The following is a 25,937-nucleotide window of genomic DNA, read 5'->3' on the forward strand; positions in this document are numbered from 1 at the left end:
AAATGGTCATGTACCTCCAGGCAGAATATGAATTCAGGGGGAAGGTAGAGATGAAATGAATAATTTTTGTGCCCTTCAAAATCTGAGCTACTTTACCAGCTGGAGAGACCGACAGTGTAATTTAGGCAGGCCTATAGCAGCCCTAAGGTGAGCCCTTTCACTCAAGGGGGATGCAAAAGTGGGGCCTGACAGGCATCTTGCACAGTACCTGCGCTGGGGACGCCACCGGCAGCTGTGACAAAGACGCACAGAGGCTGGTGTTTCACCCACATGCTCACAAGGTAAAATTAGGGACATCCTTCCCATGATTTCATAGGCAGGACAATAGTTTTCAGGAATAAGAATTTATCAGAAACATTTCTTTTCAAAAACCCCCCAAACACTGAAAAAGTGGGAGACGAAAATAAAGGGATGTGTGAGTTTTTTCATTTTGTCTACAGTTTTCTCTAGGTGTTTGTTACTCCTGAATTGGACCCTGATATTTTTGCTTGCTGGTTTCCTTTCGAGTGAAAATCATTTAATTAGTGTACAAAGATCAAGCACAAGCATGAAAAAATATCAAGTGTCTCGAGGAGTATTTATTTATGGGATTGCTTGAGACGAGTGCACACTATTAGAAAAATAATTCACTCATTTCCCAGTGCCCTTCTAATTATGTTCTCAGTCGTATCAGGCAAAACGAAAGCTTAATGTGTTTTCAGGAGAGGGCAAGTGCAGTTTCCTGCCACAGAAATGATCCAGCATGTAGGAAATCAAGGTTCCTGCTCCTTGATGATTTAAACAGAGCAGAGCCCACTTGGTTTCTGAATCTCTCGTGTGAGCACTTTAATGTCACTCCCTGCTCTGCCAAATCACACTTTGTGTTTGAGTAGTGCTCTCTACTCATCCTGCTGCTTAACAGGCAAATGATTTCACTTAGTCGAGACTATTTCAGGAACAGAAGCAGGAGTAACATTAAGAAAGTCGCTCTTAAAATGAAACAAAAAGAAAGAAAGCAAGAAGTTTTCCCGGCGGTTGCTTGGTGTCATGCAGGATTATCTCAGGTTTCTAGTTTCCTAGGAACGTAGTAACTTCCCTGTGGGTTGTTTTGTGGGCGGTGTTTTTGAATATATGCTAATTCAGCTTTCCTGACAGGGAGAGGAGCCGTGTCTCAGTTACACAGCTCTCCTGACAGCAAACGGTGCTGAGAGGCTGCTACGGAGCCAGGCCATGCACTCTCACTCGTGACAGGACCACTCGCCCTCCTGTTGGGGGCCGTTGGCACCCCCTGGTCACCTTTGTCACCAGCAGCGGAGCCGACATGTGCCTATGACCATGGAGATAAAAGACTCAGGCAGTGTGGTCCTGACAGCCTACCATCCCCACAGCCCGGCCAGGATCCCGGGCATGGAGCAGAGCTTTGTGCAGGACATCCCTCCCAGCCATTCGCCCACCAGCAGGTAAAGCCTGAGGGATGGGGACCGGTGCCATGCCCTGACGTTTTGCCTGGGGTTGGTTGTGGGTTTTGCTGACTGTATGTCAGCCTAAGAACGTATCCTGATGGCTCAGTCACTTCACGAGCACTTTACTCTTGCATGTCTCTTGCCCTCACCGGGGAAGTGATTCAGCCCAGTGGCGCTGGTCAGGATTGAGAGGGGGAAATGTGAGTGCTTGTTTTAAATCTTGTAAGTCAACAGATCAGGCCAGTTTCCTGCCCAAGATACTCAACAAGACATTCCCAAGAAAAAAAGCACGTGAATCAGGCTTCTGCTCAGATTGTTTAGGACTGTATTACGGAAAGTGAGAAGGCTGGAGTGACTGAGTCTGGTGCTCAGAAAGTTGTTCCTGGCTTTGGTTTAGAGAATTATTTAATTCTTTCCCCGTTCACCCACCAGGTCAGGACTAGTCCTTGCCTTTTTGTGAAATTGCAGTTGCTGTTTTGCACACCCACATACACACAATGGGAGATTGCATCGTTAAAGACGTAGTCTAAATAAGAAAACTCCTTTGAGTTGCAGGAAACTAAGCATTGTCTTAATTAATGCAGTCATGTGTATGTTTACTTCCCTGCTCTGTAAGAACGCATGCATTTGCACAGTTCAAAAATAGAAGTTTGGGCAATTTTATTGTTTTAGAAAATCTGACCTTTCTCCTAAATGTACGTGTCTGGCTTTTGCAATTTTCTCCAAAAGAAGTGGCATGAAAGTTCATACTGTAAAAAGTTGAAGAAAGTAGGAAATGTTATTCTGTGGCTTGACTGAAAAAATGAGAACTAAAGTCTGAGGAAACAGTAGATGTCATTATCCCCAGGAATTAAGTTTGTGTCTTCTCTTAATAAAAGTAATGATATTTACTTCTATTGTTTATTTATAGCCTGATAGCTATTTTGTTTTCAATGTCATTATTTAGATTAGCTGCATCTTCCTGTTCTTTGTGTATTTCCCTGGCTGTCTCATAAAGATAACTCCTTTGTTCTGTTAAACTGTTGTTTGAGAGCAGTACCAAAATACACAATTTCATGTTAAGAAAAGAAACACAGTCTGGGCTTTTAGATGCAGTAAGAATGGCATTTGCTGCTCAAAACAGAGAGCAGTGGTTTGGCACTGGGTTACTGGGGACTGTGTCATTTCTTCCCCAAGGAAGAATGCTAAACTCAATCTCCCTTTGAGTCTGTGAGCAAAGGAAATGTGGTGTTTTGCTATTTTTCTTGTAGGTGTGCTAATTGTTTTAAAATGCTCTTGAAACAAGCTCAGCATGTCTTAGGGTTTAAATCACATATGTATCACCTAAGAAAAGCAGAAGTGTGAACTGCAGTTCCTGAAAGAAAAAAACGATAAGAGGATCCTGGCATTTTGTCGAGGAACATATTTTGGAAGCTCCTGCCATGAGGCAAAGCCATCTGTCTCTCTATATGTCTATGTGTCTGTAGGATTTTGGTGCTGTCTCCCCTTTCTTGTCCTCAACTTCCTGCAGCTGTCTAATAGCAGTAGCCAAATTCTCCCATATGGGCAGTCAGTGACCATCTGAGTCTCCAAAGCCTGTTGAAGAGCGGGATTTTAGTAACCCAGCATGCAGTCCTCTGGAATGCAGAATCCATGAAGGCAAATGCACTGAGTGTTTTAGCAAATGGTAAAATAGGCTCTGGCTTAATCCCTACTTCATCTTCTAAGAACTCTTTCCTGGACTGCATTTTCTGTATAGCTTCCTCTGCCGCCATCCTAATGCAAGAAGCTTTACTATAGACTCTGTCTGGTGTTCCTTGATCCCTAGGGCAGCCACCCACACTACAGCATTCTAACTCCCTGACTCTCCAGGAGAATGATTCAAAAAAGCATGTAACAAACAGAGGTGTTGTCTATTTTTTGTCTGATAACAAAATCAGTTGGGACCCACAGCCTGACTTTCCTCTGAATTCAGCGGATTTAGTTGAATGTAGCTCTAATGAAGTCCATACTTCAGATATATATCTGTGAGAACCAAATCAGTCTTGGATATTAGCCCTCAATTTGATGAACTGCTGACCAGCTCTGTCTCCTTAGGAATCAGGATCTTTAATTTTCTTTCCTCTCCCTAAAATTTTTCTCTTGCTTTGGGGTGATGCTCCCTTTATATCAGAAGAATAGCTCCACTCATCAGAGCAAGGCTTGGATGTGAGTGTGTCCCAGCTATGTTTTCTCTTGCAAACACTTTCACTTTGGGAACCTTCTAAGCAGGGGTTTCTCACATTCTCACAGAAAGGGGAAGCTAATGCAGCCTCAGTCAGCATTTAACTGCTCTGCTTCCCACTATTTTAAAAGATGCTGATAAAAAAGGAAAGATTTAAGTATCCATCATGAACCTCTTAAACAAATGAGTAAACTTAAATACTCTTGCCAATCCAAGTACACAGCTGAGAAGCCCATGGACACTGAAGTTTACACTAATAAAGTAACTTAGATACATCAGACCACTTGGATTCATATCCATCTACAACTCTTGAGGGGCCAATCAGGCAGGCATCCTGTGTGCATCTCTAAAACATACACCGGCATCATTAGCATCAGCATGAAGTATAGCAACCACAAGCATTTTCATTCATAAACCGAGTGGGAGAAGAGTGTGTATACCCCACCATATGTTAGGGGATATTAGCTGGTGTGCTGTAAGGGGGACAGGAGAAGATGTGCTTTAGCTGTTTAATATGGAAGGTGCATCACTGTGCAAAAAAAGGATGGTAAATTCATAGATGTAATGAAGGGGAGAGCGGGATGAAAGTTTAACTGCACAGTGATGCAGTCACCAGTCTGTAAAGGAGAATTATAGCTTCAAAATTTACTGTTGGATTACATTAATAAAAAGGTTTAGAAGAGGGACCACAAATTCCAGCCATTCTCCGAAACAAGAGAGCATCAGGGAAACTAGAGAGAGCTATACTTAAATATCTCCTCCTCAGCTATCTTTATAATTTGTTTCTATCTTTCTCCTTTTGTTCCATCTTACAGACTTTACCAATTCCACACATGGGGTGAGCCCTAAAAACTGCACTGTTGAGTTTGCTAGAGGTTCAGGAGAATTCTCCAGCCAAATCTTCCTTTAATACTGTTAATGCAACTAGGAAGTTCATTTTCCATTTTTCTCACAGGGTATTCATGTCCCTTCACTTTTCTTGTCATTTGCTTTGCATGATTACAATTGTTGATAGCATTTCTATTATTCATATCTTTTTTTATTTACTGCTTTTGGAAACATCTGTTTTCTTCGCAGTTAGACTAACTCTATGGCATATGAGTATAATGGGAAAGGTTCCTGTGCTTTTGGTATCCCCCTCTCTTTTTTTTAATCCCATTTATTAGATGTCACAAGCACCAGTACCAAACACCCCAGAATATTACACTATCTCTTTCAGTAAAAATACTGTCTCAGTGAAAAGGTGAAAGTGCTGATTTATGTTAATGGACAAATTTTCCATCCTCACTTCAGAGAATGAAGGACTTTGTAGTTGTGCACAAATACTGCTCCTGGATTATATAAAGGAAAAGTGGGAACATGGCCATACGTCTTCCTCACAACTCCTTTTTGTCCTGCTAGGAGAAGCTAGGAGGAGTTATTCCTGTGCTCAGAGGAAACAGGCATGACCTCTATGCCAAATGGCCAGTGAGCTCTCTAAGGTAATTATGCAATTAGGGGAGTACAAAGCATTCCTAAGTGAGTCATTCTCAAGCTTTCCTAGACTCAAGTATGAGAGTTAGCAAGCTCCTCAGCCCGTTTGTTACTGGCATATCTAACAGCAAAGAACTCATCATGCACTGCAAATCACAGATATTTCCACTGCAATGAGTGGCTTAAGCTTACATGTGCATGAGATAAGAATCAGAGGAAAGAAAAAGCACGTTCATAGGCTTTGGTCCTGCAGAATGGGTATGGAGCAGCTTTTAAAAGGGCACATCAAGCTGTTTATAGATGAAAAAAAAAACTTTATAATTACTACTCATGCAAAGAGCAGCATATATACTACCAAAACTAGGACCATGTTACTTACACAGGTAAAGAACAAAGTGGATTTCAGCACCACTGAACAATGCAGCCAAGACCCCTTCTTAGCTTCTCTCCTAGCCAAGGGCAAGTCTGGCACTTCCAGTTGTTTCAGGGAAATGCCTTTCCAATCTCTTCACGTTCAGCATGTCTCCCTGCTACTACTGTCAGGGTATGACTTTCAGGTAGGCATCACTAAATTATAGAGCCAAAAAAGAGCAGGAAAAATTTCTGAAGTTTCTATGTCTCCTTGAATTACCTGCTGGTAGCTTCCAGGATCCCTGCTCTCCAAGTTTAAGACTTGCAGAACTGAGGCCAATAGCAAAGTCATTACACTGCACAAGCATGGCATCAGATCCTTTTGCAATATTCTTCCCCTCTTGAGAGCCCCAAACACTACAGAGATATGTCATGGTGAGATAAAGTGCCCCGAAATAATGATTGAAATAAAATTGGAAGAGAAGCCCTTCTGCACCAAAATTTGGTTTGTTTTTACCCCAACAGAAGCAGATTTTATCACACTGAAGTAAGATCTGTAAACCCTGAGGCTAGGTGATCTGGGTTTAATTTCTGTCAGCACTGACTGAGCAGCTCCCCTGCTCAGTTGTATACAACCGATGTCAAGAATGTCTTCTAAGTGATGTAGGATAAACAACCTTAACTATTTGGATGTTTATCTCACTCTACCATAAACTTCCCCAGAAGACAAAAATAAAAAGCTGGCTCCTTTTCCCCAGTAAATCTTGAAATGGCTTGGGCCTCTTGCTGTAACTTGGGCTTAAAATCTGCGAAATTAAAAATTTAAAATGTACTAAAAAAAAGTGGTAAAAGAATACCCCACAAACCACTAGTCTAGAAAAAGACTGTATTGACACATGTTGGGCGAAAAATACATTTTGTGGAAAAAAACACCTTTTATAATTTCTTGCAGCTTTCTAAAATACGATTTTTAAAGTGTATTTTTTTATAGATGCTAAGAACGATAATTCTTAATAAAACATTTACTAGGAGGATGCATATAAATAAGTCAGTCAGACAATAGTAGACACGTTTTTCCTGTAGGTTTTAGAAATACCTACAGAATGTCCTCTGGGAGCCTCACTGAGGAATGTAGTATTTATAGCCAGTTCCTCATGTTATGGTTGAAACTAGAGTTGACTTCTCTGGTTTCTTTTTAGTTTGGTGCTCCTGCTGCTCTCCCTGGTTCCTCCATATGTAGAGCTGATGGAAAACATCTGGCACTGTCCTTTTGATCATTTTGTTTGGTTGAGCATTTAGCCAGCTGCCCCATTCATTTTTCACTAAGAAGTCACTTATCTCTGATTACACGAGGGTTGGAGCTGCCCACAAAAAAAAAAAAAAAGTAGGACCTGAGGTCCTGTGTGCCCTACACAGACACCTTCAGATTGCATCTGGCAGACTGACAGCACTGGCATAACAAACCACCAGGGATCAAGAACCATAAAGTGCTACTTTTGCACAGGAGATAAAAATAATTCAATGTAAATGTGTGGAAAATGTGCAGTGGTGGGAACTGCAGGACACAACTATGGAATACTAGTAAAAGTCCTAGCTAGAACAGTATCTGAAAAGCATCTGTTTAGCACTGTACAAATATAGAATCATACCCTGAAATAGTGTGTAGTATCCATAGCAAACAATTAAATTAACATCCTGGCTTTCGGCTAACCACAGTCCTAGCAGCCTCTTGACCCACTGTGGTGCTTTGCTCCCTCTGGCCAGGTGGCACAGCAGAGTAGTGCTAGCAGGCAGCACGTCACCATCAGGTTGGGACCATGCTCTGTGCAGCCTTTAGGTACTACCGTAATGGGTCCATTAAAAGAGCATAGGAGGGAAACTGGGAGAAGAGTGTCCAGAGTCACGTCCCAAGCTGGTGACTGAAGCCAGGAATCCTAACTGAGCATTTTGACCCCTTTGCCTGCCTTCTTCTTTCTCTCTCAGTGGAAACAGTCCCCACTGTGGTCTTCCAAGTCCTGTTGTATGCATCACAGACTTGGGAGAGGGAGAGAAAAAGAAAATGCAAGGGGGTGGGAGGAAAAGGGGAGCAAAGGAGGACAGGAGAACAATCACCTTCACAGGTATATGACCTGATTCTCCTCTTTGTGTGCAAATAAAAGGAGCTGGAGTGATAAAAGAAATGTCTCCCAAAGGATGTTGTGTAGTGAGGCCATTTACAGCTGACCCCCAAGTCCCACCAGAGACATGTGGCAATGGGTTTTGGAAGGTATTTAAGTGATGATTTTGAAGTCAAAAGCTGAAATGATTTAAAAGACGGGTTGTTTGAAAAAGAGCCCCTATTACCCTGAAAGAATATTTTAGCAGAGGTCAACAGAAGTGCTTGAGTTGGCATCCCTTGTAATTAATGCAAGGGAAAGACTGATGCTCTGTGAAGGATCCCTTGTCTCTGTAATTCATTTTTTCCCCTGCCTGTCTCTGTTAACTTTCCAGACACTGCCAGAGTCTCTGAGGAGAATGGAACAAACACCTGAGCAAGGAGCCTATTATCAGCTTGTTAGTTTGAAGACAGTTATGTTTTCTTATTTAGGATGCTATGTGTAATACTTGGCTACTGTAAGCCTGTGGGACTTTCAGATGTGCAAAATCATCCAGTTTAGGATGGATGTGCGCTGGATGTTTAGACAGAAGAAGGCTAAACAAAGGAGAGACAGAAATCTCTGCTACTAAGTGTTCCCATTATTGAATTTCCACCCGAAGGACTATAAAATCTCTTTATGCAGAAGTTGCTGTGAGCATATAATGAGCAGAGTAATGGCCATAAGTTTCTTTGTGGAGAGCAGAAGAGCCCTACCAGTGCAGAGAGATAGAGGGGAGTATATATTGAAAACCTATACGAGATGTAGAAGTCCAGCTGGGTTGACATCATTTACCAGCTGAAAAACAAGTAAAGCAAGAGACAAGCTGGGAAATTGTTTTTTAAACATCCGTGGACAAAACCTCAGGGCATCAGACATCAGGTCACTCTCACAGTTTGCTATCAGACATGGAAGAAGCTCTAGAGATGTAAGTCCTCAGATTTTACTACAACTAATCAGAAAAATACTAGCTTCCCAATGGACAGATTTGGGCAGGGAATAACAGATTTATACAAGGCCTGAATTTGATTCACTGAGTTCCTCACTAACTACGCCCCTGTAGACATCAGAGAGTCTGCAGTCACCCAGACTCAGGGTTAGTCTGTGCAAGCTCTAGGTATGGTGATGGAGAGCCTCGTCCCCATGTTTCTCTTTCTCTGGCTAATAAAATCTCAGAACAAAATATCATCCAAGCTTATTTTCTGGCCCAGTGATGATCACACCTAATGGTCACAAGGGAATTTAAAAGTGAGAATTTCAGATCCTTTTTAAGGTTAACATTAGTATAAGAGCAAGAACTGAATAGCTGTAGCATTCAAACTAACATGAAATTCTCTCTTTTTTTATATTCTAGTCTAATAAAAGGTCAATAATAAATCCTGCAGTGGAACATCAAATGGCACATGAGCCTTGTTTATATACAGGGATTGAGTTAATGGATACTTAGGTGTAGTAATAGAGGTTTTACCTCTGAATTCAGTGGAAATGGGATTGAGCCATCGGAACTCAGATCTTTTTGTCAATAACTTTGCTTACAGGGTATGGTTATGCTATCTCTTGCCTCAGTTAGACCAACGTCCTATTTAATAAGATTCTTGCAGAATTAGACATCAGTATGAAGTCTTAGATAATTAAAACATAATGTTGTCTAGGCCTGTCTTCCTTTTAGAATCATAGAATCATTCAGGTTGGAAAAGACCCTTTGGATCACCGAGTCCAACCATCAGCCCTACTCTACAAAGTTCTCCCCTATGCCATATCCCCCAACATCTCATCTAAATGACCCATAAACACATCCAGGGATGGTGACTCCACCCCCTCCCTGGGCAGCCTATTCCACTGTCTGACCACTCTTTCTGTGAAAATTATTTTCCTAATGTCCAGTCTGAACCTCCCCTGTTGGAGTTTAAAGCCGTTCCCCCTTGTTCTGTCACTAATCACCTGTGAGAAGAGACCAGCACCAACCTCTCTACAATGTCCTTTCAGGTGGTTGTAGAGAGTGACGAGGTCTCCCCTCAGCCTTCTCTTCCTCAAGCTAAACAGTCCCAGCTCCCTCAATCGCTCCTGATAGGATCTGTTCTCCAGGCCCTTCACCAGCTTCGTTGCCCTCCTCTGCACTCGCTCCAGCATCTCGGTATCTCTCTCGTATTGAAGTGCCCAAAACTGGACACAATACTCAAGGTGTGGCCTCACCAGTGCAGAGTACAGGGGGACTATCACCTCCCCACTTCTGCTGGTCACACTATTTCTAATACAAGCCAGGATGCCCTTGGCTTTCTTGGCCACCTGGGCACACTGCTGGCTCATGTTCAGCTGCTTGTCAATTAGAATCCTTCTCTTCCAGACAGCTCTCCAGCCACACCTCCCCAAGCCTGTAGCAATAAATGGGGTTGTTGTGGCCCAAGTGCAGGACCTGGCACTTGGCCTTGTTGAAGCTCATCCCATTCATGTTGGCCCACCGATCCAACCTATCCAAGTCTCTCTGTAGAGCCTCCCTATCTTCATGCAGATCGACACTCCCGCTTAACTTGGTGTCATCTGCAAATTTACTGATAATGCACTCTATGTCCTTATCAAGATCATCAATAAAGATGTTGAACAGAAATGGTCCCAACACTGAGCCCTGAGGAACATCACTTGAGACCAGCCACCAACTGGATTTAGCTCCATTGACCACCACTCTCTGGGACCGTCCATCCAGCCAGTGCTTGATCCAGCAGACCATTTGCTCACCCAGGCCATGGGAAGACAGTTTTTCTATGAGAATCCTATGGCGAACTGTGTCGAATGCTTTTCGAAAATCCAGGTAGATAATATTGACAGCTTTTCCCTCGTCCAATAGTCGGGTCATCTTGTCATAGAAGGAGATCAGGTTTGTCAGGCAGGACCTGCCTTTCATAAACCCATGCTGACTAGGCCTAATCCCCTGGTTGTCCATTATATGACTTTTAAAGGCACTTGAGATGACCTGCTCCATGACCTTCCCTGGCACCGAGGTCAGAATTTTGCAATACTTCCCTTCGTTATTCAAATATTTTGAAAACTTGAGTTCTCAATATTTGTCTGGATGTATCAGAGATGAATATAAAATCTTTGCTGTAGTTACAGGTGAAACATGGAGCAGGGGAGCCTAGGGCATTCTCTGAAGATGTTTTGCAGACTTGGCTGTCCTTGGCCATTTCTGAGCCAGATGGTGCCCATATCATGCATGTGCAAGGAAGTGAAAGGAAAAAGCAAGATTATCCTGATGAACAGAGACAAGGGAAGCCTTTGTACTCAGGCTGCAGCAGGATTTCACATTGAAAGTGCTCACTTTTGCAGAGAGGGTGGGCAGAAGGAAGTAGGGACAGCTGGCCAAGCACAGGAGAGGGAACTTTTAAATATCTGGGAGTCTTTAGTCTCCTGCAGAAACAGTTGTGTTCGCCTTGTAAGGTCCTTCTTACATCTTCCACTCAGAGGATGCATTTCCCCATAATCCTCAGTGATCTGCTACAATCCTTTGAGGCTGCCTTGCTTGCTTGTTTTATTCCCTCCTTCTCTCTTTCAATTAGCAAAAGCAATTAAACCATGAGAATTTAAAGATAACATTACTGGAAATGTGAGGTTTCTGGAAGTATTCATTTATTCTTATTTACATGTGTGGATATGTATAATATGTACAAGTCCATAGATGGAGCATGAAGCTTAAGGCTACCTATGTGTTATTAGCAATTCACAGAGTATATAGCAAACATTAGAATTACTTATCCCACCAGTCAGATATTAACTGGAATATTCTTGAAGCATATTCCTTCAAGCCATCTGTTGATTCTGACAAAGAGTGGGAATTAAAAATAAACTAACGAAGGAACCTACTATGTCAATTTTTCAAAAGCCTTCTTCAACATACAGGACCTTCATGTACTGTATTTAGGAAGCACACCACAGAGTTTTGGGAGAGACATTGACTCTGCAGCTGTTTTGTGTGGTCAGGATGCATTTCATCCTTAATGGACTCCATCTCATATGGCTTTTTTTAACTACTGAATTTTTTTTATAAGATTTAGCTAACCCAGGCCTGAAGTTAACTGTGCCACACTCAGCAGTACAGTAAGACCATACAAAATAAACCAGCTCGCTTCAGTCTACACTGAACACGAGTAAATCTGCAGTTCATTAGGTTACGTGCCATGCAACAATGAGTCACTGTAGTTTTAAGTAATCACCCATTTGTATGGGGAGTTTATTGTCATAGAATGTCCTTGGAAGCTCATTTTCTCTTTCCGAATTCAAACATGGGATATGATATTCATGTGGGCAATGAGGATGTCTAACACTGTTATCACTATCAAGAATTCTAAAAGAAATAATAAGTTGTCATTTTCAGCATTAACCTTCTCCTACTTATATGGAGACTTACTGAAGCAAGAAGGAGGTGTATTGCTTTTTTATTTAATTCACAGTCCTTTTTTTTTTTCTCTCAGACACAGAACACTGAAATTTATGTACTATTGGTATTTAAGGCCCAGTTGTGATGTCTGTATTCTGACATCTACTGAAAATCTGTATTACAGGCATAAAGGAACAAAATAAAACAATGAAAAAATTTTTAAAAATTCAGCCTGACACCATAAGGTTTAACAGCAAGGTAATAAATCCATGGCTTTAGTGAATTTCACGATTACCATGTAATGATTACAACATAGGAATTCAGGATATCTTTTTATGGGGTGGCCATGAGCAAATCCGGCCTCCCTTTGCCTGTGTCCAGGAGCTGTATGGTGATATTAGCACAGCATTTTGCCAAAACCACTGAGCAGACACAGTGCCACACTACCACAGCTATACGGCTTCTGGCCTGGGAGAGCCTGTGTCCAGCCTGCTGACATGACTGTAGGTGGAAACTTGAAGGCTGGAATTCAAGTGTTTAGACTAATGCTTCAGGACTGATAAGAAAAAAAAAAAAAAATAGGTTAGGCTGGGTATTTTCAGGTCTAGCTGCATAAAGTAAATAGGTATAAAGTTATACTGCACTTTTCTCAAACATTTTGCAGTCTGGAGTGGAAGCTTTATCCAACTCACTTGAACTATAACAGAATATCTCATTCATTTGTGCAAATCAGATTCCTACCAAAGCAAAGCACATGAAAAAGGAATGGTGCTTGTGATATTCAGTTAGAAAAGCTTATTGACAATACGGTAAAGGTATTCATCATCTGAATCTGCAGACTTCAGCAGAAGAGTCATGGGTACAGCAAGGATCCAGAACTAGTCCTGATGAATAAATTTAAAGAAGATTTTAAATTTTTATTAGGTTAGATTTTTTTTCCCCTAATTTATCTAATCTGATTTAGTAGAGTTCTGATTTTCCTAGAGTATAGGGCCTAAAATATCTTTTATTTCTTAAACAATAGATAGTCCAGCCAGTACCTGAATATCCATTAGAATCTCTTTTCTAATTAGATCTCATCAGCTGGATCAGGAATATGATGATGTTCAGAGGCTGAATTGAGCCATATTCAAACACTGTAACTAAGGTTCATAACCTTTATTCTGGAGTTGTCAGTTCAGGCTTTGGTTTCTGAATCATTTCATGGCATTGATCCAGGGCTTCAGTTATGCTGAAAAAGACATTGACCACTGCATAAGCGGGTGGAAAAACATCATTCAGCAGTTAGCTGGGTATGTCTGCTGAAAGTATGTCTGTAATTCTGTGAAGGAGATGGTGTTACTAAGAACAGATTGGTTTCTGAGACTGCCTTGAACCTAGCCAGCTGTAGTTAAACCCTCAAAGGCTGACAAAGTGCATTCCTAACTATATCAGTGAGTGGACAGCTAGATTAAGTTACCTCCTTTGAGACTATTGGTGATGAGTTTCCATCACTGGGATAGATTTTATATTTCATCCAAACCAAACGGGACCTCAGGCCGTGCAACAATAGAAATGAACCAAACACTGAAATGATATGCATCTGTGGGGCTACACTAAAGCCCTCAGATAGCCACATCCCATTAATTCACTGGACATAGCAGTAGCAATAACATTTGATAGTCAATCTTTGAAGACTTCAAATAAATTTAAACTTAGTTTTAGATTCACCTTTGAAATTAAGTAGAGCAGTTTGCATCAGGTACCAGAAACAGACAGGAAAATAATAGATAGTGGGAAGAGTTTTTCTGATATCTTTACAGAAAATGTGTATTTATGGCCTTGGCTATCTTCACAGGGTCTTACAACATTCACTGACATCAATATACTTAAGCAGCTGGTGTAGCTGAAGATAATAAGCTCAGTATTTATTTTTCTGTGCTTTTCTGTGATCTATATAAAGTTAAAAACTTAACACCACTTTTCCATCATTTGTGACAACCTATAAAATGAGTAATGCCCTATAATGTGGTTACAGCAGACCAAATTTAGCATCTTCTGAAGATCACTTTAAAGCAATAAGTAGGTCTTAGGGATAAACAATGAATAACACATACTTACGTATGGTGAGAGGAGTGACATATTCTTACGGAAGGGGAGGAAACTTCTTAATCTTCAATATCAATTTTACATTTTATTAAAAGAATTTGCATGCTTTGCAAAACTGTTTCTGTTATCTTTGGGAGACATAAGGAAAAATCCTGTTTGCTTAAGTTAAAATTTCTGCCACCATTCATGTTTCTCACGCTTAAACCATGCTACCTAAAGCGAGAGAGACAATGCAGTACTCTATACATGCCACCTGGAAAATCCTGTTTAGAATTACGCAGTGTGATAGGCCGATCAGATAAGTCATGTCTGTAGAGAGGATATGTTTGTTTTAACTGTTGAACTGTGGAGGTTATAGAGAGTTGAATCTTTGGATTACAAATGTAATTGACATCTCACAACATTTAAGGTCAGGTCCAAATCTCCTTTTGGCAGCAGTAGTCTTTGGGCTTGTCTCTAAAGATCTAGATGTCCCGGCAACCAGCTCTATATCCTTGATACATGTTGCAGTGTTTCTTTTTGGTCGTTTATGCTAGTCACTTCCTTCACTTATTCAAAAACTCTTAAGTTCCTCACAGGGATGAATCAGTTATTGAATTTCTCTGTAATTACATTTCTATTGAATCCACTTTGTGCATTTATTGGACTTTGATAAAAACCAATAAACTTAGCCAAAAGCTACTGAACTACACAGGAAAGATAATTGAGTGGGACAATTCTGTAATGGTCACTCATGATGGAAAAACTTAGCAAGTTCAATGGGACATTTTTCCTATTAAATTCATCATAGTCACTTTTTTGGATTGCCCTCAGAGAAATATACTTACGAATGGAAATATTATCACAAGTTAACACTGGACCCCAAAATCCAAACAAAACAATGAAGCAACACAGACTTTCCTTCCTATTCTGATTGCATCACTGGAACCACTGCCTAGTAGAGGGATTTTGTTTGAAAAAACTTCCTTCTGTGTTTTTTACAGTGTTGTGTGTCTGCATTCCTGTTCATTTGTACGCTTGATTAGCTGAAATCAAATACAATGATGCAGATCTCCAAGCAGCTATAAAAACTCAAAGTGAGCAATACTAACACCAAAACAATATTCTACATTGCGATCTTCATGGGAATTGCTGTGCAGAAAGCAAAAGAGCTGATGCAAAATCACGTATGTGTTTTTTCTTCATATTATTTTGTCATTATGTAATTGCTCAGAAATTTGCTCTTTAGCAGACTTCAAATAGCCGTGTGGACAGGTAACAAAGGATGTACTGTTTGTGTCTCTGCCTCATGCACAGCTATCCTCTGGCCGGCAGCTGGAAAGAAGTGCCTAGATTTTAAGAACTTCTGTAAGTATCCAGCTGTGGGATTTTTCCCTCTACCCATTATATTGTCTATGCTTTTGATATTACTTTTGATTTTTGATGAGTTGCTCTTTTTGTGATTTTTTCGGTAAGTCTTATAGATCTTGAGAACAGGGAAGGTATTTTGGTATTTGCAGTTGATGTTGTGCCTTCTAAGGATGAATTATTGAAGTGATTTGGATCATAGATGTTAATTTAAATTAATATAAATATAGTTTTAGGTGCCTAAGATAAGAAGATTGGTGGAGATTTATGTCATCCTATCTCAATTTTCAGTATGTGTAGCTTATGTAAAGATAAAATAAAATAATACACCAACCAACCAGAAACATTACCAAGGAATCTTCCAATCATCAAAAGAATTTAAAGGAACTCGAGAAAAAACTCAAAATTTAAGAATAAAGTAGCAATTAGTTAAGGAAATAGAAAGTACATAAGTTTTTAAAAAAGAAAACATTTAAAATCTATTTTTATGGCAACCATGCTTTCATGTGAATGCCTCTGTTACACAGAGGGTTTTTTTCTGCATTTGTCTTGTCATCAAACAAAACCTGGTTAGTCAGTCTTTGAAAATGAGACATGTTTGACAGCACTGGAAGAGATCTTGCTGAGTAGATACACTCTTCCATTACTAAGTAGTGAAGTGAAGGGTAGACCAAAACCATGATGAAAGTAGATGAAAGATCATTCAAAATTCTTTAGTTGAAGCTTATTTTAAATGAATCTTGACTTCAACATTTACTTTTGATGTGGTGCTTTAAGTTACTGATTTAATCATGCACTTGTTGAAATCAAAACTGTTGAAAAGTTCTGTAATTGCATTATGTGGAAAAGAAAGTTTGTGACTAGAATATTAAATACTGATTGTTGAAATCAAAATAATTACTCAGAAGTCTAAATAACTAACCGAAACACACTGATGTTACTAGGCATTTCAATAAAGAAAGCTTGAGAAAATATAAGTTCACACCAGATATGATGGGAGAACTTTTTTGAAAGGTCGAGTCTGTATGTTTCTTTGATGCAAACCTTGAAATGCCTAAGGTCAAATTATTTATTACACTGTATTTGAATTCTGACTATTATCCTATACAATATGTAAATAGGAAAGTCCTGCTTCCCTGCTAATTATGATAAGAAAGTAGCTTCTTAGTTAGCTGTGACCTCATGCTACAATCCAGTGTTTGCCTAATGAAATTAGTTTATTTTGCATGAAGAAATGAACCAGATAATATCTTGAGTGGAAATTCTTGACTTACACACTTCTACTGTCTGTATCATAGAAAGTTTTCTGATTCACTCTATTTCCAAGCACTTTGAACACCTTTTGATGGATGGACTGGTTTTTTAACCTTAATGACAAGATAATTAATGAGAGCAACTCTGTGTCTCCTTTGAGTTGCTGTAGTTGTCTAATTTTCATTGGATGCAATTTTTATCATAAAGTTATTCTTAGTGGCACTTGCCCTGTGTTTTCTGCAGTGTTCACTGGGCTTGATTCACACATTATTGTTCATATTCTGTTTCATATTCTGGTTCATATACAAATATTCTATATAAAATTGTTGAATTGCACTTTTGTCACAGATGGACACCTGGGTGAATTAATTGTGTTGTCCAGTTGCTCATGAAGGACAGACTCAGGCAACTTCTAAGCCTGACTGTGGGATGTGCCATGGGGTGTTCAGGAGTCCTCCTGACCCATGTCCCAGCTCAGATCATTGCCTCAGAGTGTTACAGTGAGGCCAGAAAACTTTCCCTGTCAGTTTTCAGAACTGTAGCTCTGTCTATGGCTGACATATGGACAGAAAGTGTAGGAAAAATAAACAAAACAGCTGCCCACAGATCCATGTACCTCCTGGAGCTGTGACAACTGCACTTCTGTGAGCATTTTCTGGATGAAGTTTTAGAGGAATAGGCAGTTCACAAATACAAAATGGCTTATTCTCAGTTTGTTCCTTGTTTGATCAAAAGTTATTGTCAAATTCTCACCAAAGCCATAGGTGTTGCCTGATGGTTAGCTATCTCCAAACTCCTTTCACTCCCTCCTAGTCTATCAGGACTCAGAAACACAAGCAGGTTGTGATGACTTAACAAGCTGCCACTTATGCTATGAGCTTTTGTGACTGTCCAGGGACCTGCTCTTAGCACAAGACAAATAAAATGTAACTTAACTAGGTTTTTACCTCTTTCATGGCAGAATAACGTTGAATTGTGCCACATTTGCCATGGACTCAACCTTCACATGATAGTTAATATATCTCAGTCGTCATGCAGAAACTTTTACAGCAGTAGCAATAACATTATTTGTCTTAGTTTTTAAAATTATACACATCTGAAACTCTTTTCCCTGGACCAGAAGAATTCCATAACCACCTAAGAAAGAAATTTTCTTGGGTGATACATAAATATGAAAAAAAGGGGCACTAGGGCTTCCTCCTGTCCCCACTACCACCTTCTGAGATTGAAAAAAACATTTTTTAATCTATGTATCGCAAAAGTTCTGAGCCATGGTAGTCAACTGTCAACTTCTTAAATAACAACACAGTACCAGGCATCCTCACTAAAATGATTATTGAGCGAAGTTTGATTTATATTGGCCATTTCACTGGCATTATCATTCATCAGTGCAGGATCCACAGCACAAATAACTTTGAGAAAGAAAGCTCTTTGAGAACATGTGCTAAATTAATCTGAAATTTCTCTCCAAGGCCAGAATAAGATTAATGCAGTCATGAAAGCAAAGGCCTGGCGCCTCTGTCAGCTCCTTTTCCAGTTGCTCAAATGCTAAAATGATCACAGAAATTTCCTAAGTCTCACTGCACAACCCACATGCATGCACAGCTCCAGCACAAGCAATGGCTGCAGCCTGCGCAGGAGAAATACCCCTAAGCTGCCTGGCAGCCAGCCGGCTTGCCCTAATTCAGGCTCTGAGGTTCAGACTTTAGGCCAGACTGCTATGTCTTGAGAGTCAGCAGTGCCAGCAGCTCAGAGACAGGGGCACGTGTCCCACTTCGGCTGCTCACTGTGCCCTCCCTGCAGGAAAGTGGCTCCAGCTAGAACAGCTTCCAGTCTTGCAGCGCTCAGTTTCAAAAACATCCATGTAAAAGCTGGCATCTGTGCAAATCACAGGTCCGAGGAAGTTCTGGAGATAGTTGTAACTGTGTTGGAAAGGAAGAAGTGGAAAACCAGGAGCTTGTTTAAAAAACAAAGCAGCAGCTATGGTTTTATTTTCTTCCCACTGCCTTCTGGCAGGTGACCTCAGTGGATGCACAAGTGCTGAGCACTACATGGCAGCAGTCTCACTTCAGTTCAGTTTGAACCTGGTTTATGAACAAGCAGAGAGATGTTTCCCATTGTCCCTGCTCAGCCATCCTACCTGCCCCCATCTTCATCCCAAAAAAACCTTAAAGCATTGGAATAACCTCTGATGCAGGCCCCAATGCTCTCAAACACAATGGCACACTCACCACACGTGTTTGGGGAGCTCATTAGAGGACAGAGTCAGTGTTTTCCTTTCTTTAGCAGCTCCAAACTCCTGATGGTCCTTGTTCAAATACTGCTGATTTAAGTTTAAGTTAAAACAAGCACCAGTTTTCCCAACTCTTGCTTTAACTCCATGCCTGTGAAAAGCTGATAAGGGGCAATTTCAGTACATTGCCCTCCTCTCCCAGTGCAGGTATGGATTGTTTTGTAGAAAAGGCAAAGCAAGAAAGGGGAAAATAAGAGAGAGAGATTAAAATGCAAACCTAAGAGCTTATTAACATGGTAAATCTAACATAATGCCATCTGGCTTATGTCTGGTCTTTATTTGGAGCTTGATCCTGCTGGGTACTTAGTGCTCAGGCTGTTCCCTATGGCACTCTCCAGAGCACGCTTAATGTTAAGTGCTTTATGGGATCATGGCCAACATGCTGAGCACCTCAAAGGAATCAGGCCTTGCTTTTTTCTGGTTTGTAGAAAAAAACTCTTTCCAGCTCTGAGCCATGGCACTTCTGACCAGGATTTTTCCTTCCCCATTCCACTCTAACCCTCATATCTTTAGTTTTTTACTCTGAATAGTCAGTGCGAAGCAGGGTTAGGCCACTGGTTGCCCACTGTGGAAACTCCAGTATAGACTACCAGCCTCTGAGGAAACTCCAGGGGACAGTATTTTAGCCTGAACTGAAGTCCTACCTGGAGTTATTCAAACCTCCTTTTGCTCAAGCTGTGAAGAAGAAAAACTTCGGCCATTAAGCAGAAGAGAGAATGTGTAATAAATTCTCGGGCATTGTCAGCATATATTCCAAAGGGGCAATGGGCTGTTAAATCAAATCAAAGGAATCTCTAAAAAACCAGGACTCATGGTGTGCCTGACAACGTACACTGCATGAAATACTTCAAGTCAATAACTCCAAACACAGTTGTCACCATGATGTGAGCCTTCCGTGCACTCAACTTCCACCTCTTTCCAATAACAGTGAATCTTTGTGAAAAGCTGCTGTAAATGACAATTCCTAAGCAAATTTTCAAATTTTATAGCCAGATCTGTAACTAGTTTAAAGATTATAATGAGAAAGAGATGACAAAGCAAGCTGAGACACTTTTTGCTGTCATGGCAATTCTGCACAAGGTTTTAGTTTCAAGGTCAGGTTGCATAATTCCCTTACCAGCTGATCATTACTCAATGCTTTAAAAATCCTTGAGGTGTACAGATTCGCCATGGTATTGTCTCTCTCATACTCTGTACACATTTGTGCATCTGTACATGTATGCATGTGTGCAGGGTGTGTTAGTCACCTGCAGTGCATCAGCTGTGGTACCAAAGTGCAGACACTCAGCTTTTAAGCCATGTAGACAACCACACTCCCTGGGAACACCACCCCTCCCCTGTCCCCTGCTCACTCTCCACTTCCCCCACAACAAAATTTTATTAGCATCACAAACCTCCAGCCATCTTCAAATAGCTGCTATATTCTCTAAACACCCTGCCAGAAAGAAAAAGAAGAAGAAAGGAAACATTTACCTTTTTTTCCTCAGTTATAAAATTGACCTAGGACCTGAAAAAGACAAAGTATAATCCTGGATCACTGATTAGGTTAAGGCCTTGTATGTCCACATTTATGTCCATACCCTCTGAGGCTAGAAAATATTCTTCACTGGACCAGAGCACTATGCCTTGTACGACCCAAGATGGCAGCTTTAAAATTGCCATGTAATTGAATATGGGAAAGACTCTGACTTTCTGTTGTTATTGTTATGCTTTTCTTATAGCTCTAACTTTCTGAGTTTATGTAGTGAGAAAGAAGCAATTCTATCTCTGAAATGTAGCTGTCTTAGGGGTATAAAATGACATTTTCTGCCTGCACTGCAATCAGGACATGTCCAGGGAGCACAGCGCTCCGCATGAGCAGAGGTGGGCTGCAGGCTTTTGATGGTAAACAGCATTTTTCAGTGTAGCTGGTACAAAGCACGGCACCCAAGAGGCTTTTGTTTCTGACTCACACTTCCAGTGCATAATAATAATAATAACAACAACAGCATCATTGTCACAGCACACAGAATCAAATGCAATGAGCAGAGGTGGTGTAAGCAACAGACTGAAATTTCACAAATACTGTAAACAGGCCTCAAGGTACACTGGAATTAGGCCAGAATACTAGACACAGCCCTGCAGCCCTGCTGAGACATGGTCCCATGGGATTTCCTGGGAGGTCTCTTGTGCCCAAGTCTCCAACACAGATGTTGGTGGGTCAGGGGTTAAGGGGCATCTTCATCAGATAGCACTTGTATGTGTCCTGTGTGGGTGACATTGTTGGATTTCACTCCCTCCCCTTTAAAACACATCCTTTTTCCTATCTGCCATAACCCACCTCTAAGGTAACAATGTCTGCCCTATAAGACATACGTTGCCCTCTCAGCTCATACGAATCTGCAGAACTGGGGCCATGTGAAACATTTATCCATCAGAGCATCCGAAGAACACTGCCTGCAGTTGACACAGCTGGCAAAGGAGGCTGTTACTGCAATTTTGACAGTGTTGCCAGGAAAGTCTTTTCGAAACACCATCTCTTATCAAATATCTTGGCTTTTTCCTGTCTCTGATCCAGGACTTTCTATCAGTCATAATCAGCATTTTTCTTCTGTCTTGCCAATGCCAAAAAAGCCCTGCTGGTGAAACCGCTGGTGCTGGGGTCAGTACCAGTTCTTACATGAACAACAGGGAGCTGTAGCGCTTTGATGCAAGAGAGAGTGTTGCAAGAGGAAAAAACTGTCAGATAATCATCTTGCAGGACTACCTGAAACCTGTGACATTGTCACATGGCTGGTGTCCTCGGGCCTCCCAGGGGGATTTGTGCAAGTGTGAGAGGGACTGAGAAAGAAAAGCTGGAAACGGCAGGTGACAACTGGCCTTGAAGAAGAGCTCTTCCATATATTGCCATTCATGAAAAACGTGGGTCTGGGTATATCTTGTTTGGACAGTGCTGTTGAAGCCAGAGATTTCTAAACCTTGATTGAAGCCTTGATCTTGAAAGCAATTGAGATCCTCATTCAGGCTCATGAAGGCATTTGCATTTGACAAGGTGTATGCCCATTTCCCAAGCAGATAAAAGTGCCTTTGGGGGCCTGAGTCTCTGCTCCTTGCACCACCTGCAGCTGTTCAGACCTGAACAAGTAAGGGCAAAACACCACTTTCAGCAGTGTTAGTGATGGTTTTGTTTCCTCAGGTGGCATGAACATGATTTTGGCCTCACTGGGTGTGACAAGTGCTGAACGTGGTGGGCTCTATGGATTGAAGCTAGGCAAGGAAGATCTGTGGCTTCAACTATTGTCACTCTCTTAATGTCATTTGTGGCAATGGTAAACAATAGTATCACATTTACTTTGGAGGGGGGCTGCTGGTTTTTTTTCTTTTTTATCTCACACTAATATTTTCAAACTTCTCATGTTTTATTTTTTATGTTGAAATATTTGTGGTGGTTCACAGTAGAGTGGTTAACATCAATTCCTTCTTTTAAACTTGCAAATAAAAATTTATTTTGATCTATCCTCTTTTTTGCTACATTGTACAGGACAGGCATCTCGAATTCTGCCTGACTGTCAAGCCCAGTTCTGCTTTCATGTCAAATAACTAATAAAATTTTAGACTAACAATATTTATGATGTTATACACGGTAATTAAATATGTCTTTGACTTGTGTATGTTTCTGTTTAAAGGAATGAACTTTGGAGACTGGACATTTGTAATTGATTGAGCATATTCAGAGCCATAATTATGTATAGAAAGTAAAAACTTCTTTGTTTCTTTGTCTATTTGTATCCAACAGAATTTTCAGATGCAATGTCTATTTAGTTAAGGATTTTTTTAAAGTCCTTTTACTGGAACATATTTCATGATTTACAGTCCCCCTCAAGTAATATTTCTGATTAAATTAACATTACCTAATGGGTGAAACTAGTAAGATATTTTGTTCAAATTAAACTCTCAACTTTAAGAAGTTAATTGGTTGATAGACCATTAGAAACTCATCCCAGTTCTTAAAATAAAGGTTACTGGCCAAATATGAATTTGGCGGTTACAGTTACTTTTAAAGTCACATTAGTGAAGAACATCTGTTAATATAAAAATATCTCTGATACATTACAGTGGTTTAGCTGTAGTTAGTTTAGCAGTGCTTGGTTAACATCTAAGGCAGGAGGGGGAATAAATGTCCTGCATTTGGCAATCAGTAAGCCAGGGCTTTTACCCTTTGCTTGGCTTTGTTTGGGTTTAGACAAAGTTCCTCTGTTTTTGCTCAAACTGCAGTAATCCTTCAGCCCTTGATGTCATGCATTCTGGGTTTTCTATACTCTTTATAATAATCTTTGAACCCTCAGCCCACATCATATGTTATGAATATTCTTGTTTTGGAGAAAAGAGGCAGGCAATCATTTTAGACTGCAGGAACCCTACCCCTAGCATTTCCCTGTGCGTCAAAGACATGGAGCAACATCAGAGAGAAGAAGTAGTGGAAAGACCAGTTTGGAGAGACGGTTTGGGATGAGAAAAGGCAAAATGAGGAAGGATCAGTGAAAAAGATTACTTTTAAGGGTCAGAATTTCACTGCTCTTGAGGGGTGATTCAAACTGTACCTAGAAAAGCCTCTTCAGGGCCACATGTGGTTCAGGGTGTGAGCACGGTCAGGCTGTTGCTGCAGAGGAGCAAAAGTCAGAAATTGGGCCTGGCAAATGTAGGAAATGGTAGCATTACAGACTGTCAGCTCAGATCCTTCTTTCCAAGTGAAAATACATTGAAATTCAGAGATATTAGCAAGTAATTATTTTCTTCATCTTCTTGCCAGGTGACTGATAGAGTTTGTTATTCATGTCCTTCTCACTCAGTAACTGTCATCTTTTTATTCTTGGCACTCTCGGTTTAGCTTTGAAAAAAATGGTGGCTCTAAGGGACAGCAAGTGCCTTCCCTAGGGAGTTGTACTGCAAATCCTTGGGATTAGGATAACTAACAGCTTCTCTATGATATAGTTTAATGCAAGAAGTAAGATAGGCTTTTGTTGGAGGGACCTAATAGGAGAATATTGTCAAAAGTCACCATATGACTGAAAATTAAGGTGAGAAATAGTGTTTCTCCAAAAATCAAAGAGCCACCTGAGAAAAACCTGTGTTTGTAGATTTAGCACAAAAAAATGGCTCCCCCATTTCATGGCTCCACATACTGTTTCCAGTGTACATACGGTCCTGGTTTGTGGCTACCACAATGGGCACTGGAAAACAAGCTCAGTCCCTGCCTCCCATTTACTAGTGGAGGAGGATTTTTCCACCAGGCAAGTTCATCTATGAAGGTGACCTTCGCAGCTGACACCGAGCATTACTGCAGATAAAGAATGCCGCCTCAGCATATTTGTGAAACTGAGCTCAGGGGCTGGCCGTGGGCCTCCTGCAAGGCACAGGGGCATTGCAAAACAAAACCCTTCCTACAGGCACTGTGAGGGTTTCTCTGTTCCACAGTTTTTGTACGTCGCACTGCACATTTTGCAATCCTTCTTTTGTCATGCTCTGTAAACCCTCTTCTCTTGCCTGACTGGTTTTATGTCTTAATGGTCTTGAGGTTAAGTAGTTTCTTTTGAAAAATCCCTATTCTGTAAATTAGTGGTCTCCTAGGCAGAGCTGAGACCACAATTAAATCTTAATCAATCATGAATGTAGGTAGGAAATTTCACATATCCCCTGCCAAAGCCCAGATAGAAGAAGCAGATCTTCAGAGATCTCCTAAGAGAAGGTTTAATCTTTCATGACATCTGAGGAGCTGATGTCAAATCTGGACTGCTTGGTCATGAATGACTATCTTCTTCCTATCTACATAGCTGCTTTCAAATAGATCACTTATTAAATTTTAGGATATTGCCATTTTTCTACCATGAAAAACAAGCCAGATTTGGAGCATGTGTGCTTAATGTATCCCAGTGTTAATGTAAAATCCAGCTTGGAGAAGAGGCTCTGATTTTTGCTAACAGCTGGAATACATCAGTATATAGAGTCCCTGGAAATAGCAGTCATGTTTCACAAGAAACCACCACATGATTATGATCATGCCAGTTTAATTTCTGTGGAATAATTAATCCAATGATAATTCTTCCAGTTCCTTCCTTGTAGTTTTATTTCCATGCTTGCCATATGACATCAGTTAGACAAGTCCTTAAAATTATTCACCAACAGCAGTGACATGTTAAAACAGGAGACTGTATTTAGAAGTGGGACCAAAAAAAAAGAACATTCCTTTTCAGGAAAAAAAAAAAAAAAAAAAGAAAAAGGTTGAGGTTGATCAGAATAATCTACAGAACTTTTTTTTGAGCCAAGAAAAGAAATAGGCAAAAATTAGAAAAAAATGTAACATTTCATTGCGACATCTTCTAAATGAACTGTTTTGTTTCTAATTTATGTGGATTTAACTTTCAACAGAAAAGTAAAACAAGTTTCTGAGATCAAACTGTTTATTGTTCTTCTGAATTTCTACAGGAAAAGAAAATGTCTTTGTTTCAGATTAATTTTAAATGAAGATTTTATTCAATTACTTGTTTAGCTAAAGCCCTGAAAGGTCAGTTATTTGCATAGCTAATTGTGTATGACTGGTTCTTACATCCAGATGCAGCAAAAAGCTTAAACATTTGTCTCATTGTAAGGATTATCTATGTATTTCTGCAGTCATAAAATGAAGTCAACAGCAGGCCTATTTTATGTCTCAGCATTTAACTTTAGAAAAAGAAGAGCATGAAACCACGTGTCAGTATTTATCAGTTGTATGACATGCAGTATATTTCCTAGAATATTTAATCATTACGTCCCATATATGGAATTAGTTCAGAACTACTTTCGTACAAGCCATGAAACAGAATACTCAAATATGACTAAAGACACCAGTGCAGGCAGATGTCTGTCATGCAAATCCCCACTGGCTTCAGTGGGACACCTGTGTATGAGAGTTTGCCACTGTTTATTTTTCACGGAACAGCTGTGATTAGAGCTCACCATTGTGCTG

At 40.4% G+C, this 25,937-nt stretch overlaps 1 protein-coding gene across 2 annotated transcripts in view; it reads left to right on the forward strand.

The window, feature by feature from the left end:
• The first annotated feature begins 1,155 nt into the window (after positions 1-1,155).
• ARHGAP28 (Rho GTPase activating protein 28) overlaps positions 1,156-25,937 on the forward strand; it is a 74,077-nt gene continuing 49,295 nt past the window's right edge. Inside the window, exons 1-2 of one of the 2 annotated variants that reach the window (XM_074821624.1) lie at positions 1,324-1,439; positions 15,045-15,227. Coding sequence is in view for 1 of the 2 variants with exons in the window: in XM_074821616.1 (XP_074677717.1) it covers positions 1,309-1,439 (131 nt within the window). In the remaining variant the exon portion in view is untranslated. Of the gene's footprint in view, positions 1,440-15,044; positions 15,228-25,937 lie in introns of both variants that reach the window. The other variant, XM_074821616.1, reaches the window with a different exon arrangement.

Source organism: Strix aluco, chromosome 1 (genome assembly GCF_031877795.1).
Source record: "Strix aluco isolate bStrAlu1 chromosome 1, bStrAlu1.hap1, whole genome shotgun sequence".
NCBI lineage: Eukaryota > Metazoa > Chordata > Aves > Strigiformes > Strigidae > Strix > Strix aluco.